Raw genomic sequence first — 21922 nt, 5'->3', positions numbered from 1 at the left:
AATACAACAGTCTGTAGTGATAATCCCACTGTGATTTGCGTAATGGCTGTGTGTCTTGTCAATCATTAACTCTGCTCTCAACAGAAAAGCTTTTGTGATTGGTCAACTACAGTATGTTGACTCACTCTCACTTTCTTTACAGTTGGAGTGTGTAATGTGCCTGGTGCAGGTGGGCTGCAAGGTGAACGCCATGACGACGAGGTTTGCCCAGACGCCCACACACATCGCGGCTTTTGGAGGCCACCCAGAGTGTGTGCTGTGGCTGTTGCAGGCAGGGGCCGACATCAACAGACAGGTGGGTCTCAATCTTACAGGTTACAAGACAATGGCACTTATGACTGGATAGACCAAATAACAAGACCGACTACAAGTACTTTCCCTGTTTGCAAAAGTGAGTCAAACCTATGTCGTCTATCTTTTCCATGCGGCCCATGTAGGCCAGAATTATCCTTCTATCTAGGGATCAGGCTTTCTGGGAGACAGAGCTATAGTTCATGCTGTGTGTCGGTTTATCTGAGACTCTCTTCATGTCACACCAGACTGTTTGACTAGAGACTATGTATGGCCTCGGAGTCACAGCATAGAGCCAACAGGCAGGCAGCCGTGTCATGACCACAGCTCAAATAGGGTCTGCCCCGGCCTGCCGGTGCTACTGTTTGTCTGTGACTACCTTTTTTTTAAAAGCACCTAAAGGAAGCAGCCAGGGAAGCTCTGCTCGGGAATTCAGATTAGGAGGTCATGATTGCATAACACTCTACTGCTTCATCCTTTCCACCTGGCTCTCTCCACTGTGACATTTAGAGGTTTTATGGGTCAAGTTCAGCAGTCTGATCCAATGTAATGGGGGTAAGTAGGAGAAGATTGTGATGCCTCAGAGCTATGGGGGAGCGTCGCTACACTGGCCTGCAACAAACATACACACATAAATAAATAGTAGGGATGTGCATCGTTCCCTTAAGACGATTTGATACGTTTCTGGATACATGGCTCCGAAACGATTCAGGAATGGTAAGTTTTAGTTTGAACCGATTCGGTACGATTCCGTTTACTGCGATATGATTCGATGCACTAATATTTGTTACATAAACGCATTCATTTTCCATTCGATGTATACTGAATATACCAAACATTAGGAAAACCTTCCTACTATTGAGTTGTACACCCTCCCCCCTCTCTTTGCCCTCAGAACAGCCTCAACACGTCAGGGCATTGACTCTACAGGGTGTCGAAAGCTGGCCCATGTTGTCTCCAAAGCTTACCACAGTTGTGTCAAGTTGGCTGGATGTCCTTTGGGAGGTGGACCATTTTTGATACACACAGGAACCTGTTGAGTGTGAAAAACCCAGCATGTGAATCCTGTCCTAGTTATGAAATTATCAACTTTACCCTGTGTATCTAAAAATGACCATACATCCTGATCGTTTAAAGCAAAACTACCAGAACTATTGGTGAACCTATAAATCAATATAATTAAAATAAAATAAAAACTATTGTAAGCCCCCCTGTTCAGCGGGTATAGCCAGCTGAGAGTTGTCTCCAGTAGCTTACTTTTATTATGCTAAAACAATTTCACAGCGCATAGACAACAACCACCTAGCAAATTACATAGGGTGTCACTCAACTAATAAAGCCTAATATCTAGCCATTTTTGTGTTTGAATGTTGAAGGTGCCACCCAGATGTGCAAGATCAGGAACAGGCCATGTACTTCACATTGGTTAGCTCGCTAAGCTGCACAGTTTGACTAGGCTAATGATATTCCCTGGGGTTGTTCGGTATGCAAAATGACTTGTAGATCAATGACTGTCAACACAGTAACATGCTTAGTTTGACACTGAAGGTGAAAACGCATCAGTTGTCACAAAAGATTAGGTATTTACGGAAGGTAGAAAAAGTAATGAGCAACAGTTGTTGATTTTTGGACCACCGCAAGCTTAATTTGGATCAGTTTGGGGTCTGCCGAACCATTCAATCATATCTTTAACATTTGAATCAGGGACAGATGCATATCAGTGAATGTTACATCCCTAATACATACACACAGAGCCCCTTATCCCTTCACCACCCTTAACTGTTCACTAACAGTGAAATTGTGCAGCCTGACTTACATTCTGGCTGCATGAAGCAGAACGGGATGGTAGCTGGAGGGCGGATTTGCTGGCAAGAGTGCAATGTGTCAGTTCTCCTTGGCTCGAGGGGGTGTCGGAGAGCTGGGTGAGGAGTTCAGCGGCTGTCTCCAGTGCCCACTGTCTCTGTTGGCAGCAGACACCTTTTCACAGCCTCTCTCTGTGATTAGTCTCTCTGGAGCACTGTTGCTGCTGTGCTCAACTGTTGGAGCATGCCACACAGATAATGGCCCCTTTCAGCAGACACTTAGAGCCTTATTTATGAGTGGCCAATATCAACATAAGCGGCAGGTGGTTAATAGCCTAGTGGTTAAGAGCGTTGGTCGCTGGTTTGAATCCCTGAGCCGACGAGGTGAAAAATCTGTGAATGTGCCCTTGAGCAAGGTACTTGATCCTAATTGCTCCTGTAAGTCGTCTGCTAAATTACTAAAATGTAATAACAATGCCTTGTATATTGATATATTGCAAGCAATAATGTTTTTCCATTCTCCCCATTGTACTGGTTGAGAGCATGATTATGATTCTCTATCACTTTGTATAGTGATATGTTTTTGCCTTGTCTTGTTCCAGGACTATGTAGGTGAGACCCCTATCCACAAGGCAGCCCGGGCTGGTAGTATGGAGTGTGCCAACGCCCTCTTGATACAGGGTGCTAAACCGGAGTAAGTCCCCCACTTCACTGTGCCCGTTTACACCAAACTGTACCACACAATACTTTGTTACCACAGCAACAACATTATTGTTGAAAGGGGAACTCTACCAGATGGCCTCCATTCTGCCCCCCCCCTTGAAGTCAAGGCAATTTAGCTGCGTGAATTTGGCACCCCGTATTGCTCAATGATTGTCTTTGTGCCGCTTCTCTGCTGGGTTGTGTTGTAGAAAATGTTTGTGCCAGTAGGGTGTCTTTACAAGCATGCTTGCTCAAACAAATTATTTTCTGAACCAAATCAGTACAAACATGGCAGAAACTAATGATAAATCTGGTCATTTCTGAGTGACCTACTTCTCTTTTTGAATGTAATCACTAATTGACACAATTGTCACAGCGCAGGTGCCAGATGGCTCTGTAATGAAAGGCCTGAACAGGCTGATGATTCGTTCGGGGTGCTTCTGCAGCAAATGGAGCTTTGTAAGGATTTGGCTGTTAGGCTGCTCCATAAGCTCATTTGCATTTCGGTGGGTGACATCCAAATCCTCTGTGTCCATAAGGTGACTCATGATAAAGCCCCTTTCCCGAGGGGTTGATGAGGAAGTTGTTTCTGTGTGATTTATTAAAAAACAGCTTAGTTGGTGATGGCAGTGCCAATTAGTCAGTTCCCAACCTTCTCAGGAATACTCTCCCTCGCTGCACTTTATCATTACCATGTGCCATCCACTTCAACCACTCCAAATTATGGTCTTGAATTCAAATCTGCCACCACAACCACACTCATACTTATTGTAGTTGACTTTTTGTCCCAGTTGTCTACTGCCGTTTGTGCGATACAAATGGCTTTTGGAGAATGTTTGTTGGTGGCGTTCCTCATCAATAAGTCTGCTGCTGTAGTGGTTATTTCAATGTTTACGTTTCATTGTATTTTATAACTTGGTAATGTTAAATAATGTAAGGTTATGCTAACTGAATGTGTTTAAAATGTCTGATGTAAATATATACTAGAAATATACTATTTAGAGTTAATGTACTTCTCTTAGCAGGGCATAGGGCAAATGCACATTTCCTCCTGGCTTATACGGAGTCTGGATTTCTCTCTCTCCTTGCTAGTGCCATCTAATAATTATCTCACCATGTGAGGGATGTGACAAGAGAACTATAGCATATATGTAGTGTTATCTTAACTTAACCTAGGCCTAACACCTCGATCACACCAATCGCGTCAGTGCATTTTGGTACACCAGAAGTACATTAATTTCCAATGGAACGTTGCGTTTGCCTTGCAGCGTTGCAGTGCGTTCTGTATGGTTCCAATGTATGTGTCAAACTGTATCCGGAGACGGCTTGACAGAAATGGTAGCAGAAGGTGAATGTTGAAGTGTACGTGTTTACTTTGGCGTCTTTTGAACTTATTCAGTTGTCATGTTGAGTTTTTTAATCTGCTTTAAACGGCATCTTATCGGATACTTTTCATTAGTGCAGACGCACGAACTTGTAGCTGGCGCAAACAGTTAGGCCCTGTACTAATTTAGTATGTTTGCTGGTATTAAGGAATGCAGTGTTAAGACGGGCATACCCCTCCTTAAGTGTTGAGTATTTTGTAAGCTTGATAACAAGCATTGTACCTGGACACCTCGCCTAATTGATTTGACCACATTTACTGTCAAGTTTCAGTCGAGCCCATTAGTCACAATGAAGATTTTATTTCCTTGTCATGTTTTTGTCACAATTTCATAAATCTCCACAAGGATTATTTAATCATGAAATAATTGAAAATGAGGAAATGTGCATTTGGTCCATGTTTCCTTCCAAAACTATCAATGAAAAATGATTTGTAAGAAATGTGGTACAAGTCATAATATAACTCTTAGTAGTCTGCATCTGTGTATATTTATAGCATTATGTATTTTCCATGCTTTTTCATGCCTTTGACAGCTACTAAGATCTATTATATTAGTCCTTATGTTAGTGAAAAGTTTAGGTAAAATGTATAGTGACTAGTAAAGTGAAGGAAGCTCATGTTTTGTAGACTATTTTAATTTGCAGTCACTCAAGAAGATGACATCTGAGACTGACATTATCATTACTTTGAGATATTTTCAACCATTTTGAAAATTAAAGATCCATGGTAATTCCTTTAAAGATCCATGGTAATTCCTTTAAAGTAACTTGAATTGGCGCAATACGAGAACCTTAAATCCAATATTTGTTCTACATCCACCAATTTAGAATATGGCTATAAGATAAGAACTCACCATTTCTATGGCTTTCAAAAGCCTGGCAAACATAAATTAATTTCTGTAGCAGGGATTGGTTCTAATTTTAATGGACAATGCTTCTGTATTGACTTCCCCAGGCCAATTGAGCCAAAATACTGGATTAGCGGCTTCCATGAAAAACCTCAGCGTTGATATTGCCTCCAACTTTGGCACAATAAGAGTTGAGGTTTTAAATAATGTCTCTCAAAAGTGTGTCCTTCCTCACCACACTCAATCAGGACTGTAGTGTCTTCCAAAAGATGGAAACTTTTGATTTCTCTTGAATCCCTTATCATGACTTCAAAGATAACACGTACCAACCAAAGCCACCATGGAAAAATTAAGTGTTATGTCCTTGTTACATCATATTTATTCTCGTTCAAAGCCTGGAGATTAAGGCAGATTTTTACTTGTTCACAATTCATTCCACGTTGTGTCCATGGAGAGACCGTTTATATTGATCTTATTGGACATCTCTCCAAATCGTGGGTTTAAGGTTGAACTTTATAAGGAGCTTTTTTTGTGGTAGGATGACTCTGTCCTAGACCACATGATTACTCAGTTTTTCTCTTAAAATAAATCGTAATTCCAAATAGAACATTCTGAGCAGAACAAACCTTTAAATTCCTTACCCAAATTACGCCATTACATTTTTTTATAACACCCTCCTCAACCATACCTGAAAACAACATTGCTTGAACAACTATACATCTTGAAGATGTCATTATCAATAAAACATCACAATAAGGTGCAGAGGATTAGATCTGCCTGCTGTCGGGAAAGGAGACTCCAAGCTCTGCCAAAACCATTGACAACTGCGTGACGTTTTCAAGGGATTGTTAAATAAATGTTAACTATTTGGTTGTAATATCATCACATCTTGAAGAACATAGTCAGAACTACAAATTTCTGATTATTCCGTGCAAAACAATTGCTCACATTTAGCTACAGAAAGTAATGGCATGCTTTAAAAGATCAGTAAACATCCATTTATCATGTCCAAATATTGTTTGTTTTGCTTGCGATCTATAGTGATGACAGTCGTCCGACTGACAACTTCACTAAGACGAGGACTTGCCAATGTCAAGCTCTTTCCAAAGCCTAATCTTTGTTAAAGCAAGCTAAATGACACGTTGCTTAGCTAGCTACATGCCAAATGGATAGGCTACCCATGCGAATCTGAAAATATATCATCAATTGATGTTTAATGATCATGAAAAGCATGCAGTTACTTGCTGTATAACTCTGATGGAGTTAAATGTGAGCAATTGTTTTGCATGGAATAATCAAAGGCCTCTACATTGTTCCAAATTCTTGCATATACTTTTCCGAAATCAAGTTATCTACATGCCAGTGCCTTGATCACCGGGCTGTAGATGGCCTAGCTGTTAGAGCGTTGGGCCAGTACCCGAAAGGTTGCTAGTTCAATTCCCGAGCCGACAAGGTGAAACATATCGACGTGTCCTTGAGCAAGACACTCAGCCCTAATTGCTCCAGGGTTACAGTTGATAATGGCTGACTCTGGCTGTGACGTTATTCTCCAAGGTTGTCTCAGGGGGAGTTGGGATATGCAAAAAACACATTTCAGTTCCATGCGTACAATACACGCTTGTGCATATGCGAAACAGGACTAAGTACCCATCAAATGTTTGTTTATATTTTATTATTAACTACCCCATGCGTTCCAATTCTTTCCATTATTTATACTGCCCGATTCACCTGGACATGGAGCAGTAGTTTTTTTGGTCATTTCTTATCAACTTATTAACAATCCTCCAAATGCCATAATTACCAGATTTTGACTAGACTTAACTTTCATGTCTTTGCAAAAATTACTCATTAATTTAAAGATACATTTTCAAGAGAAACCAAATGCATAGTCCCAAAATTTATACATATACAGTTAAGTGACTGCTATATTATTTTTCTACATCATGAGCTTTCAGGTTGCTGAATTTAGTGGGAAAGTCAGTGAAGGGGTGAAAATAGAGACATGTTAGGACAGCAGCTCTTGCGTGGGTTTAGGTTGCTTACTTATTACAGCATAACTGATTCATTAATGTTTCCATGTTTTATGTAGGATTGTTTCACTGTTTTGAATGTTACTATATTTGATTTAGATCTTTTTGAAATCATTTGCTAAATGGCCATCTAAGAATTGATTGCAAAAAATTGTACTGTCACTAAAAAACAAATCCCCTGCACGTTTCGATGTTTTGCAGCTATTGAATTTGAACTTGAATTTCTCAAGTAATCCCAGAAAGGGGGAGCATTCCAAATAGGCACTGCAGAATCTGCCACAAGTGCTACAGCGAACATCTTACAGTTGTGGCATTGAGTGTTCTCACTATCGCTTGGTTTCTACACACTGGCAAACTGTCAAGGTATTTCTTGCAGTGATTGGTTTTAATGCTAGGATAGCAGTCATGATAGTCATGTCTAGACCTGCATGTTTAGTTTACCTAATTGTTAATCTAATTTTTTTTCAGATACTTGCTAACTAACCATAGGATTATTGGTCAAGCTCAGGATTTACAAATCAGAAATAGTGCAGAATGCAGTCCAATTGAGTCATTAGTATGCATTTAGCAACTTTTGTTACAGGTCTTACTCTCAATGCCAGACAAGAGAAGTAAGCCTAATTTAATACCCAATCTTGAAAGGGTATAAATCCCATAGAGCCAATCAATGTCATTAGAAAAATATCAATCCTTGTTTATAAGAAGCCTGATAAGCATCTTGTTCATTTTATAATCAGACTAAATGACAACAGTAGCCACTGGCATACATACAATGTGTACCAGGCCCAAGTCCATCATAGGATATTGCATATACAGACTTCTCTATTAATAGCAAACACTGTTGCTATATTGGTCTGTTTTCATGGACCCCTGGTATCTGGATGTTAGTGGTGCAAGGCAAAACAGTAGTCCTATTCTTTCCGCGCTGAAAGAAAGCCCAAACAAACATGATTACTGAGGGGTTTTTTTTTGTTTGTTTTTTTGACAAAGACAATGGTGTTTTCCTAACTGATTTTTATTAGGATCTATGGATTTGGTTACAACCCACCTCCATTCAACTGAACACAAATAGGTGAACTGATTGGAAAATAGATGAGCAGACCATTCAAAGGTGATGGGTTAGGGTTCTTCCTTGCAGGTTGCCTGGCATTGAGAGCGACTCTCCAGGTGACTCCCCAATACTAAGTCATGTCTGTTATTAGACAGTTAAAAAAAGAAAATCTGATCATTTTTGGAAACATTTTATTTGTATATAGTGGCTAGCTGGGGTATACTGGGGAAATAGCTGTATGCAAATCTGTTTGTTTAATTTGTAATGTGATATGATTGTGCACTTGAAATTCTAACTTACAACTAATTGCATTTTGCTGTTTATATTACTACATTATTTGAGCTTGTTATACAAGTGATGAGGAATAAAGTAGAGCTTAGGCCTATGTTGCATTTGTCTGAATTCATAAATGATCAATCTCCATAAGTAGTAGTAATGACCAAATTAATGTCAAAGGACCTGTAGGGCCTATTTCAACGAACATTGGTCAGTGCACTAATACAAGATTATCTCCTGCACAGCTGATCTCAATTACAACCATCATTGGCCACCGATTTTACTACTCCCTAAAGTAGATGCCAAGGTTATTTTAGTCCTGATCGCTGCCAACAGTAAGACTTTCGCCCTCTGGTTATTATCATCGGGAAAAATTAATCCTAATTCATCCTAAAAGCGATTTATCAATTTGACAATCATTCCGTACAAATGAAATAAAGTATTTCCTAATTTACCATGGCAAATCTGCTGTGGTAATTTACCCTACATACTAATGGAAAACAAATTTTGGTGCTCTCATGTACATTTTTCATTTCCAATTTATGTAATCCAGTAATTACAATTTGTCTTTGCAAACTAATAATTTCTTATCAAGACTGGGGGGTGGATATCCCTGCACTGTGCATATTTGAAATATGTAACTAAATCAAGTCAATCATGATGAGTTACATATCTTAATTTATCAAATTAAAATAGTAAAAAGTTATTTCAAATGTCACACATTATTTTGCAATTTTAAGATGAAACGTTTGAATGAAGTCTACTACTACTTCTATATTCTTAAGTATTTTACATTCATCAGGCCTATGGTTTCCGATGCTCCTGATAGGTCATTATTTCGTTGATGGGTGGGAATAGAGAACCTGGAAAACAAAAGAGCAGCTAAATCACTAGTTTATTCTTGTTGGTTTTTCGTTGCAATCAAGCTCATTTTTGCACGCATGTGCAGTGTGCTTGTAATCGTCTGGTAGCACGTTTTTCTCTCTTCTCAAAACTATACTAACACAGGGCTCAATGTAAAGTCCCTCGCCTTTGTTGCAATGCACCCAAAATTCTGTTTCGACATTAATATAGGCTGCCATAATGAGCAACCCTGTACAATTGACTGGTGCCCCAGTGTTGGGAGACCATTTTTTTTTAACAATCCCTAATTTCAATGTAATTTCAGAAGCTATCGTCAGCAGGAGAATTTCCCTGACAGAACCAATGTTCTGCCCACAGCCCTCTGAGTGCCAAACCTTCTGATGCCAAACAAGTTTGATATTTAACACCTGTGGAAAATGCAGTGCATTCTGAAAGTATTCAGACCCCTTGACTTTCCCCACATTTTGTTATGTTACATCCTTATTCTAAAATGGATGAAAATATATCAATCTACACACAGTACACCATAATGCCAAAGCAAAAATAGGTTTATAGGCATTTTTGCAAATGTATTAAAAATAAACTGATTACATTTACATATGAATTCTGACCCTTTACTCAGTACTTTGTTGAAGCATCTTTTGCAGCGATTACAGCCTCGAGTCATCTTGGGTATGATGCTGCAAGCTTGGCACAACTGGATTTGGGGAGTTTCTCCCATTCTTCTCTGTAGATTCTCTCAAGCTCTGTCCGGTTGGATGGGGAGTGTCGCTGCACAGCTATTTTCAGGTCTCTCCAGAGATGATAGATCGAGTTCAAGTTTGGGCTCTGGCTGGGCCACTCAAGGACATTCAGAGACTTGTCACGAACCCAGTGCTGCATTCTCTTGGCTGTCTGCTTAAGGTCATTGTCCTGTTGGAAGGTGCACCTTCGCCCCAGTCTGAGGTACTGAGCACTCTAGAGCAGTTTTTCCATCAAGGATCTCTGTATATTGCGCCATTCATCTTTCCCTCGATCCTGACTAGCTTCTCAGTCCCTGCCGTTGAAAAAAATCCCCACAGCTTGATTCTGCCACCACGCTTCACCGTAGGGATGGTGCCAGGTTTCCTCCAGACATGACGCTTGGTATTCAGGCCAAAGAATTCCATCTTGGTTTCATCAGACCAGAGAATCTTGTTTCTTATGGTCGGAGTCTTTTAGGTGCCTTTTGGCCAACTCCAAGGGGGCTGTCATGTGCCTTTTACTGAGGAGTGGCTTCTGTCTTGCCACTCTACCATAAAGGCCTGATTGGTGGAGTGCTTCAGAGATGGTTGCCCTTCTGGAAGGTTCTCCCATCTCCATCGAGGAACTCTGGAGCTCTGTCAGTGACCATCAGGTTCTTGGTCACCTCCCTGACCAAGACCCTTCTTCCCAGATTGCGCAGTTTGGCTGGGCAGACAGCTCTGGGAGAGTCTTTGTGGTTCCAAACTTCTTCCATTTAAGAATGATGGAGGGCACTGTGTTCATGGACCTTCAATGCTGCAGAAATGTGCTCTGACATGCACTGTTCACTGTGTGACCTTATATAGACAGGCGTGCTTTTCCAAATCATGTCAAATCAATTGAATTTACCACATGTGGACTCCAATCAAGTTGTAGAAACATCAAGTACGATCAATGGAAACAGGATGCACCTGAGTGTAATTTTCGAGTATCCTAGCAAAGGGTCTGAATACTTAAGTAAATAAGGTATTTGTTTTATTTGTAATTTAAACAAATTCTGTAACTGCTTTTGCTTTATTATAGGTTGTGTGTAGGTTGAGGAAAAATCTATTTAATCGTTTTAGAATACGGCTGTGACGTAACAAAATGTGGAATAAGTCAAGGGGTCTGAATATTTTCCAGAATGTACTGTATATTGTAATGTTTTTGGCTACCTCTTTTAAATATGAGGTAGACGGGGCCAAAGGAACTGACAGTTTAGGTCAGATGGAAAATGTTCTCTAAACATTTTGTTTACACTGAAACCAAGTAGGGCTGGGAATTTCCAGGGATCTCATAAGACGATATTATCACGATACTTAGGTGCCGATACGATATGTATTGTAATTCTCATGATTCTGTATGTATTGCAATTTGATACTGTGATTATAAAAAAAAATATATATTATTTATTGCGATTCCAAACATTGCTCACCATATGTCTGCTGCAGAGGAACGGGAGCTTTGAATTTATTTTGATCAGTCCTACAAATAAACGTGCTGATAACAAATTGGCTCCCCTTTCAAGAAAGAACAAGCTATGCAGAGTTTTGGCGCAGCTACAGCCAATTAGCTCACAAATAATATTGCAATATTGTCAAATTGATACCATACGAAATATCGTCAAATAATTTCCAAGGGTATTTTAGTCAGTTTCTTCTCAGAACATATTTTCTTAAGTGACAAGATAAAGATCAAGTAATATCTTCTACTTTTCGAACCAGTCATATTAAAAATATATAAGTATTTAATTAGATTTCTGAACATCTTGATGTATTGTGGTACAGACAAACCCATACTAGTGACATGCACTTTATGACATGATTTCTTCAATGAATAGTATTGGGAGGCCCATCATACAAGTGAGTTACGAGACTAATTAAAGGGTTTTGTTCATTCATGAATTCAGACCAGGGTTAGCTCACACTGCAGTGGGAGATGGTCAGGTCTAAGGTGAGGATGCTACAATCCATGTTGATGCTGTGTTCATTCCAAACGGTCACTTGGCCAACATGCCTTTCCTGTGTGTCTCAGGCTGTGTTTACACAGGCATCTCAATTATGGGAATAAAATCTGTATTGGGCTGCTTGTGTTAACACTGCCTTACTACTTTCACATTATTCATTTAGGGTGAAGGAATATAGTTCCTTAACTTCAATTAAACATTATTTTGGTCTCTTCTATGTTCCCTCTTAGACATTCTGAATATCTAACCTTCTAGTTAGCTATGAATATGGACTGAACTTCTAGGCCTATTCAATGCCTGAAATACCATCTGGGATCATGGCTTTGACGCAGATCTACATTCCGGCAGGGCCTTTCACTTGAACATTCTCCTGTCCATATCCAGAAAGCTTGACGATCTTGGCTTCTCTAATGTCTATAATGAAGGGACACCACACCGGGTCTTCACTTTCTCGATGGATCCCACTCTTACTTCCTCTGCAAATTATCATATTTTTCCGTCATCAACCACATCATGAAGATCTGGACTTCGTGGAGCTTGTTGACATGGCATCCTCTTGGAAAGACTATTTGAACATAAGTTATTGGTAGGGCCCAGAGAAATGTTGACTTCTATTTTAACTGGTAGTTTAGTCAACCAGCACCAATAGGTAGCCTACATTCTCAAGTCTGTTCTTAAAAGGATAGTTTTCTTACGTGTTAACTCTTCTTACCATGGAGTCAATGAATGATTAATTGCAACAACCGAGTATTGTAGTGAGTTTCAAAGCAGACACATGCTACATCTTTGAATCCTTATAAACAACTAAGATGCTCTGTCTACATGGTGTGACATTTTACGCAGTCTACCTTGCTATCCAGAAAATATGTAAACGGAACACTTTTTTTACCAATTGGTTTCAGCACAAGGTTTTTTCACAATTATATATTTTTGGGACTGCATTCTCTAAACTCACTTTTGGGTTACTTTTTAGTTGAAGCTCTGGTCCTCTTCTGTCTAGCTGGACCTACTCTATCCACTGAACTACTACGAAAAGTCAAATTATTTCCTGGATTGTCATGTTTAATGCTACCCATAGATGGACATTAATCATCTCTTACTGCAGTGTTGGTTTCTACCATCCTTCGTCTATTTTTGTTTTGTTATTTCAGGATAGGATTTGGGTCAGTTTCAGTGTAACTGAGTCAGTGCAATAAAATGTAGAATGATAGCAGAAGTAGAGCAGACAGGGTTGGATATAGAGGGGGCTGTGTGACTTGTCTTGTACGTGCTTGCTTTAGCTTGGGGAAGTTCCTAACTTTGGTCCCATCTCACCGGGCAGCTTAAGGAACGCTAATGGCTTGACGGCGGCAGACCTGGCCCACGCCCAGGGCTTCTGGGAGTGCGCCCAGCTGCTCTCCAACGCTCAAAACCACCTCAACCAGCTCAATGGTTTCCAATCCAACGGGGCGCTAAACGGCCACCGCTCTCTCAGCCAAAGCCAGGGTCTCCTCAATGGGCTGGCCAATAGAAAGAGGCTTCTGGACGGTGTGGAGCCCAATCACATCAAGAAGGCCAGAACAGACGGTAGGGGCCTATCTAGTCTGTTGCAGGGCCTGAGAAATGTTCAAATGTGTGTATTTATCTTTGCCAATGTGCTGATTCGATATGAATCAGTTGGACTATCTTTCTAGCTCTTACAAAAATGTAATTGCCTGGCAAGTCAGTAGGCATTAAAGTCTGAACGGCAACTCTTATAGATACCATATGAGAACAAAATTTGATCTGTAGACATTCTTATAGTAGGTCCTTAACTATGTCTAATTCCGCTCTGTCTGTCCGTCGTCCCTCAGGTGTGGACCTGCCCAAGTGGATGCAGCATGGCTGCGGGGAGGAGCTGGAGACCATGTATATGGAGTCTGCAGACCCTGTCTCAGGTGGGACTGGCCCCTCCACAGCCCTGAAAGAGCTGGATATCTCTACTGTGGTCTCCATGCAGATCCCATGTCGCTGCACTAACTCCTGCGCCTATTTGTAGTGGCCTTAAGCCAGTTTCACACTCTGAATCATGTGTATGTATAAGCTAGGTTGTTATCGTCTTGACTTTAATATTTTGTCAAGATCAAGGCATCTGAAAATGTTCAATGGTTCAGAAATGTATTAAGCTTCTAGTAATGTTAACTTTCATTATCCCTGAGCAGCTCATCCTACACCTTCTGCATTTCTGGCACATTCATGTTCAAGCTGTAGGAATGCACACAAATCCAGACATGCATATTTTATGCATGGAATCCATTAATGCATTTTCCCATTCTGTGTGTACCCAAATGTCCTTTCCTTACTGTTCAGTTTGAAATATTTCCCTTGTTCTTGATAGGCCTCCACAATATGGTAGTTGTGTGAATGAACCTCATCAAATTACCTTTGTTTTTCACATCAGTCTGTCATCTGCAATTTGGTTATGCCCTAGTCGAATCCTGTGTGGAAAACATGACTATATCCACATCCCTGTGTACCATTTATGCTTTGGCAACAACCAAATGGCAGAATCGCTACCAGGACTGAAACTATAAGGCTTTAATGAATGTATTCTGTAGATTTAAGGTTTTCTTGAAAGATGGTGTTTATGAAGTACATTTTGACTGATTACATGGTATAAGTGTTATTCCAAATTCGCCCCCTCCATATTCCCTTCTGTAAATACTGAGGTTATTATAGTAAACAAAATTGTTTTTCCAATTTTTGTTAAAATAATGAACATTTAGTTTCAGTATTTTTCTATCATTTACTTGGATAACAAATTAAAATAACCATTGCTGTGCCACTTGGAGGACAGTTTAAAGCACTGCTGCGGTGCACAATTAGGCCTAGCGTTGTCTGGGTTTGGCTGGGGGGGGGGCTTTACTTGGCTCATTGCACTCTATCGACTCCTTGTGGCGGGCCGGCCGCCTGCAGGCTTGACTTCAGCCGTCAGTTGAATGCCGTTTTCTCTGACTCATTGGTGCAGCTGGCTTCCGGGTTAAGAAGCACAGTTCGGCAAATCATGTTTCAGAGCACGCATGACTTAGTTTTCTGAATCTGGTGGAGAAATGCTGCCAGTAGATGGCAATGTTTCAAATAGATCTAGCTTGTGCATCACTATCACAACCTAACGGGGAAGAAATCTGAGGGTGAGCAATGGTGGCAGCAAAAGGTAAAGCGCTGTATGGGATTGTTTTGAGTACATTGCTGGAAAGGACCATGTATTATAGTGTCAGCAGTGTGTATGGAACAGAGATAAAAGGGAAGTCCAAACCAATCTCAAAGTTAATCTGAACAGTGCCCACAAAGAATCATACAAACAATTTCAGGCTAAAGACCAGGTGAGACAGCCAGAAGCTACAAGTAGCTGCACGGCAACGTTAGGACAACCAACTAGCAGTTTGAATGAAAAGAGCAGAAACATGGAAACCTCATTCAAATCTGTAAAAAAAATAAACAGCACTGGTTAATTTATTCATCCAGTCTGGCAAGTCCACAAGACTGTGTGCTGAACCAGCCCTCAGACAATTGAACTAAATACCACACTGGGCATACATTGGTTGAAACCATGTTGAATTGACGTCTTTGCCCATTGGGACTTGATCCCAAAATTTAAAACTCCTGCCTTTGCTAGAGTAAACGTGTTGATTGCTTTGCAAATGGATACAGCAACACAAAGTTAAGGACATTCTAAAAGAGGCATGAAAATCAACCCTGTGTGTTGACTGCTGGAGCAAGAAAGGACTGACTGCTTTGTTTATGTGCATATCAGCCTGCTTCTATCACCCCTCCAACAAGACACCACGTGTTGCTCAGCCTCTATTGGATTTAACATCCACACACCGGAGTGGTAATTGACAGCACATTGGACGTATAGGACAGAGAAGAGCCTACTCGTAACTGACAACGGGGCGAACATGGCTATCAAGCTTTCCAAACAGGCAAGAGAATACCCATGAACAAGAACCCCCAGAGCTGGCCATGACTATAAACGGCGTGGCAGAAATGTTTGAATCAGACACCGACGATTATCCTTTTAAATCCAAGTCACTTTAAGTTCCTTTAAACATTGCCAAACCTTCAGCTTGTATTACTGCCCCCAGTGGCAAGATGTGAAAATCCCCAAAAAACAACAAGGCCAACAACACATACAGTGGGGCAAAAAAGTATTTAGTCAGCCACCAATTGTGCAAGTTCTCCCACTTAAAAAGATGAGAGAGGCCTGTAATTTTCATCACAGGTACACTTCAACTATGACAGACAAAATGAGAGAAAAAATCCAGAAAATCACATTGTAGGATTTTTAATGAATTTATTTGCAAATTATGGTGGAAAATAAAAATTTGGTCACCTACAAACAAGCAAGATTTCTGGCTCTCATAACCTGTAACTTCTTTAAGAGGCTCCTCTGTCCTCCACTCGTTACCTGTATTAATGGCACCTGTTTGAACTTGTTATCTGTATAAAAGACACCTGTCCACAACCTCAAACAGTCACACTCCAAACTCCACTATGGCCAAGAACAAAGAGCTGTCAAAGGACACCAGAAACAAATTTGTAGACCTGCACCAGGCTGGGAAGACTGAATCTGCAATAGGTAAGCAGCTTGGTTTGAAGAAATCAACTGTGGGAGCAACAATTAGGAAATGGAAGACATACAAGACCACTGATAATCTCCCTCGATCTGGTGCTTCACGCAAGATCTCACCCCGTGGGGTCAAAATGATCACAAGAACGGTGAGCAAAAATCCCAGAACCACACGGGGGGACCTAGTGAATGACCTGCAGAGAGCTGGGACCAAGTAACAAAGCCTACCATCAGTAACACACTACGCCGCCAAGGACTCAAATCCTGCAGTGCCAGACGTGTCCCCCTGCTTAAGCCAGTACATGTCCAGGCCCGTCTGAAGTTTGCTAGAGAGCATTTGGATGATCCAGAAGAAGATTGGGAGAATGTCATATGGTCAGATGAAACCAATATAGAACTTTTTGGTAAAAACTCAACTCGTCGTGTTTGGAGGACAAAGAATGCTGAGTTGCATCCAAAGAACACCATACCTACTGTGAAGCATGGGGGTGGAAACATCACGCTTTGGGGCTGTTTTTCTGCAAAGGGACCAGGACGACTGATCCGTGTAAAGGAAATAATGAAGGTGCATGTGTCTGCTCAAACGGTCAGAAACAGACTCCATGAGGGTGGTATGAGGGCCCGACGTCCACAGTTGGGGGTTGTGCTTACAGCCCAACACCGTGCAGGACGTTTGGCATTTGCCAGAGAACACCAAGATTGGCAAATTCGCCACTGGCGCCCACTGGCGCAACTCATCGTGTTTGGAGGACAAAGAATGCTGAGTTGCATCCAAAGAACACCATACCTACTGTGAAGCATGGGGGTGGAAACATCACGCTTTGGGGCTGTTTTTCTGCAAAGGGACCAGGACGACTGATCCGTGTAAAGGAAATAATGAATGGGGCCATGTATCGTGAGATTTTGAGTGAAAACCTCCTTCCATCAGCAAGGGCATTGAACATGAAATGTGGCTGGGTCTTTCAGCATGACAATGATCCCAAACACACCACCCGGGCAACGAAGGAGTGGCTTCGTAAGAAGCATTTCAAGGTCCTGGATTTGCCTAGCCAGTCTCCAGATCTCAACCCCATAGAAAATCTTTGGAGGGAGTTGAAAGTCCGTGTTGCCCAGCAACAGCCCCAAAACATCACTGCTCTAGAGGAGATCTGCATGGAGGAATGGGCCAAAATACCAGCAACAGTGTGTGAAAACCTTGTGAAGACTTACAGAAAATGTTTGACCTCTGTCATTGCCAACAAAGGGTATATAACAAAGTATTGAGAAACTTTTGTTATTGACCAAATACTTATTTTCCACCATAATTTGCAAATAAATTCATTAAAAATCCTACAATGTGATTTTCTGGATTTTTTTTCTCCAAATTGTCTGTCATAGTTGAAGTGTACCTATGATGAAAATTACAGGCCTCTCTCATCTTCTTAAGTGGGAGAACTTGTACAATTGGTGGCTGACTAAATACTTTTTTGCCCCACTGTTAATGACTCCTAGCTTCCCACACATGGGCTACTTTCTGTCCATAATACAAACTAAATAATACAAAAAAAAAATAGGTTTTAGACTTAGTTTTATAAAATCATAACTGAATTTCAAATAAAATTTGAAGAACTAATAGAAACTAATACAAAATCACAACTACACTGCTCAAAAAAATAAAGGGAACACTAAAATAACACATCCTAGATCTGAATGAATGAAATATTCTTATTAAATACTTTTTTCTTTACATAGTTGAATGTGCTGACAACAAAATCACACAAATTATCAATGTAAATCAAATTTATCAATCCATGGCGGTCTGGATTTGGAGTGACACTCAAAATTAAAGTGGAAAACCACACTACAGGCTCATCCAACTTTGATGTAATGTCCTTAAAACAAGTCAAAATGAGGCTCAGTAGTGTGTGTGGCCTCCACATGCCTGTATGACCTCCCTACAACGCCTGGGCATGCTCCTGATGAGGTGGCGGATGGTCTCCTGAGGGATCTCCTCCCAGACCTGGACTAAAGCATCTGCCAACTCCTGGACAGTCTGGTGCAACGTGGTGTTGGTGAATGGAGTGAGACATGATGTCCCAGATGTGCTCAATTGGATTCAGGTCTGGGGAACGGGCGGGCCAGTCCATAGTATCAATACCTTCCTCTGGCAGGAACTGCTGACACTCCAGCCACATGAGGTCTAGCATTGTCTTGCATTAGGAGGAACCCAGGGCCAACCGCACCAGCATATGGTCTCACAAGGGGTCTGAGGATCTCATCTCGGGAACCTAATGGCAGTCAGGCTACCTCTGGTGAGCACATGGAGGGCTGTGCACCCCCCCCCCCTGCTGGAGGATGTTGCAGGCAGCAGAACGTTCTCCACGGCGTCTCCAGACTCTGTCACGTCTGTCACGTGCTCAGTGTGAACCTGCTTTCATCTGTGAAGAGCACAGGGCGCCAGTGGCGAATTTGCCAATCTTGGTGTTCTCTGGCAAATGCCAAACGTCCTGCACGGTGTTGGGCTGTAAGCACAACCCCCAACTGTGGACGTCGGGCCCTCATACCACCCTCATGGAGTCTGTTTCTGACCGTTTGAGCAGACACATGCACATTTGTGGCCTGTTGGAGGTCATTTTGCAGGGCTCTGGCAGTGCTCCTCCTGCTCCTCCTTGCACAAAGGCGGAGGTAGCGGTCCTGCTGCTGGGTTGTTGCCCTCCTACGGCCACCTCCACGTCTGCTGATGTACTGGCCTGTCTCCTGGTAGCGCCTCCATGCTCTGGACACTACGCTGACAGACACAGCAAACCTTCTTGCCACAGCTCGCATTGATGTGCCATCCTGGATGAGCTGCACTACCTGAGCCACTTGTGTGGGTTGTAGACTCCGTCTCATGCTACCACTAGAGTGAAAGCACCACCACCATTCAAAAGTGACCAAAACATCAGCCAGGAAGCATAGGAACTGAGAAGTGGTCTGTGGTTGCCACCTGCAGAACCACTCCTTTATTGGGGGTGTCTTGCTAATTGCCTATTTCCACCTGTTGTCTATTCCATTTGCACAACAGCATGTGAAATTTATTGTCAGTGTTGCTTCCTAAGTGGACAGTTTGATTTCACAGAAGTGTGATTGACTTGGAGTTACATTGTGTTGTTTAAGTGTTCCCTTTATTTTTTTGAGCAGTGTATAATAGCATTGTCCCATACCCTGTTTGATCTAAAGAAAATTAAGAGAATGAGATCCAAGCTGGTGCTTTGGTTTAACTTGTAAATCCTTTGTTTAAGAGCCAAAGGGTAGACTTCTTACTCCCCTGACTGATTATACATTTCAAATGGAAGCGATGAGAAATTCACTTGTTTGTACTATAAAATTGGCCAGTTGTGGTTTAATCAGTTCAATGAAACATAATATATTTGTGCTGTGCCACTGTTGTATTTGATAAACATTTGCATGGTATGGTAGTGATTAATCTGACAGTATCTTTCAACTGTACGTTATAGAAATAATTACCAATGTTTATAGTACACCTAGATTTTTTTCTGATTCTGACAGTTGTATTAATGTTTTGTTAGTGTAAGTACAAATCTAGTTTGGCCAGGGGTATGTATTTCTGGTACATTGTCATGTGTTTGAAAGGCACATCGATAGAGAATGTATACTCGAAAGTAATTTTTTTATTAACCTTTTTGATGACCTTGACGTGATGAAATTTCATAGGCATTTATTTACATTGAAATCATCTGTCTAGGGTAAAGTAATTGTCTGGGTCATATTCAATGGTTTATTTTTTGTCAAAGTATCAGAATCGGACAAGGATGTGTTTGCAAAACAAAATCAAGTTGCTTACCTCATATTTATGTGTTTGGAGAGTTGCTACCAAATCCTGTTCATTAACCTGCCAAGTGTGTTCTTTCTATGTGCCATCCAACATTTGAATATGACTAGTCATGTCTTTTTTTCAACAGCAGATGACCCCAAAGCCACCACGGGTCAGACGAACGGCAACAATGGGCCACAGAACGGTGCCATCTCCACCAATGGCCACATGCCAAAACACCTAAGTGGGGACAACCCTGCTGTGCTGTCAACCGGCTTCTCCACGCCATGGGGACTGTCGGCCTTGGCTACTTCCACTGAAAACGGTCTATCGTCATCACGGCTAGCTAATCAGGAGGCGGAGGAGACCCGGCGGCATTCAGCCCACGAGATGTGCGGTTCGCTACACCTGACGGGAAGCCCCAGCAGCTGCGTGTCCCACCGACCCTCCTGGGAGGCCATGGCCAGCGACCTGGGAGACACCCTGCACTACGGACATTACCATGGATTTGGGGACACGGCAGAGGACCTGGCTGAAGAGCACAGCAACTCTGTGTGCGTGGAGCAGTGTTACGACCAGGCCGTGCTCAGTGACATGCACCTCTACCACGGATCCTAAATTGGGGGAGGCTGGCCCTTCCCAAGTAAGTAGTCAGTCTATCTACCTACCCCAGCGGTGACACAACTTTGCATAGAGCCGCTAGCCTGCCTTAAAATCCAATGGTTACCATAACATCATTGTTGCACTGGGGATGGAGTGGAGAGAGACACTTTGGCTCATCTACCAAAGGGAACAAGTACAGTTGAAGTCGGAAGTTTACATACACCTTCGCCAAATACATTTAAACTCAGTTTTTCACAATTCCTGACATTTAATCCTAGTAAAAATGCCCTGTCTTTGGTCAATTAGGATCACTTTATTTTAAGAATGTGATGTCAGAATAATAGTAGAGAGAATTATTTCAACTTTTATTTCTTTCATCACATTCCCAGTGGGTCAGAGGTTTACATACACTCAATTAATATTTGGTAGCATTGCCTTTAAATTGTTTACCTTGGGTCAAACTTTTCAGGTAGCCTTCCACACACTTCCCATAATAAGTTGGGTGAATTTTGTCCCCAGTTTTCTATGGGATTGAGGTCAGGGCTTTGTGATGGCCACTCCAATACCTTGACTTTGTTGTCCTTAAACAATTTTGCCACAACTTTGGAAGTATGCTTGGGGTCATTGTCCATTTGGAAGGCCTATTTGCGACCAAAGCTTTAACTTCCTGACTGATGTCTTGAGATGTTCAATATATCCACCAAATTTTCCTGCCTCATGATGCCATCTATTTTGTGAAGTGCACCAGTCCCTCCTGCAGAAAAGCACCCCCACAACATGATGCTGCCACCCACGTGCTCCACATTTGGGATGGTGTTCTTCAGCTTGCAAGCCTCCCCTTTTTCCCTCCAAACATAACAGTGGTCATTATGGTCAAACTGTTCTATTTTTGTTTCATCAGACCAGAGTACATTTCTCCAAAAAGTACAATCTTTGTCCCCATGTGCAGTTGCAAACTGTGTCTGGCTTTTTTAATGGTGGTTG

At 41.6% G+C, this 21922-nt stretch overlaps 1 protein-coding gene across 3 annotated transcripts in view; it reads left to right on the top strand.

Moving 5' to 3' along the window:
• The window catches only part of ankrd10a (ankyrin repeat domain 10a), a 37926-nt gene extending 16677 nt beyond the window's left edge, over positions 1–21249 (top strand). For 2 of the 3 annotated variants that reach the window (XM_024399533.2, XM_024399531.2), the window contains exons 2-6: positions 143–295; positions 2696–2787; positions 13276–13520; positions 13787–13870; positions 20484–21249. In XM_024399533.2, coding sequence (XP_024255301.1) covers positions 143–295; positions 2696–2787; positions 13276–13520; positions 13787–13870; positions 20484–20953 — 1044 coding nt within the window. In that variant the 3' untranslated portion in view covers positions 20954–21249. The remainder of the gene's footprint in view (positions 1–142; positions 296–2695; positions 2788–13275; positions 13521–13786; positions 13871–20483) is intronic. The other variant, XM_024399532.2, reaches the window with a different exon arrangement.
• The last annotated feature ends 673 nt before the right edge of the window (positions 21250–21922 follow it).

The sequence above is a fragment of the Oncorhynchus tshawytscha genome, linkage group LG07, assembly GCF_018296145.1.
Source record: "Oncorhynchus tshawytscha isolate Ot180627B linkage group LG07, Otsh_v2.0, whole genome shotgun sequence".
NCBI classification, from domain to species: Eukaryota; Metazoa; Chordata; class Actinopteri; order Salmoniformes; family Salmonidae; genus Oncorhynchus; species Oncorhynchus tshawytscha.
This window is presented reverse-complemented; position numbering and strand designations above follow the sequence as displayed.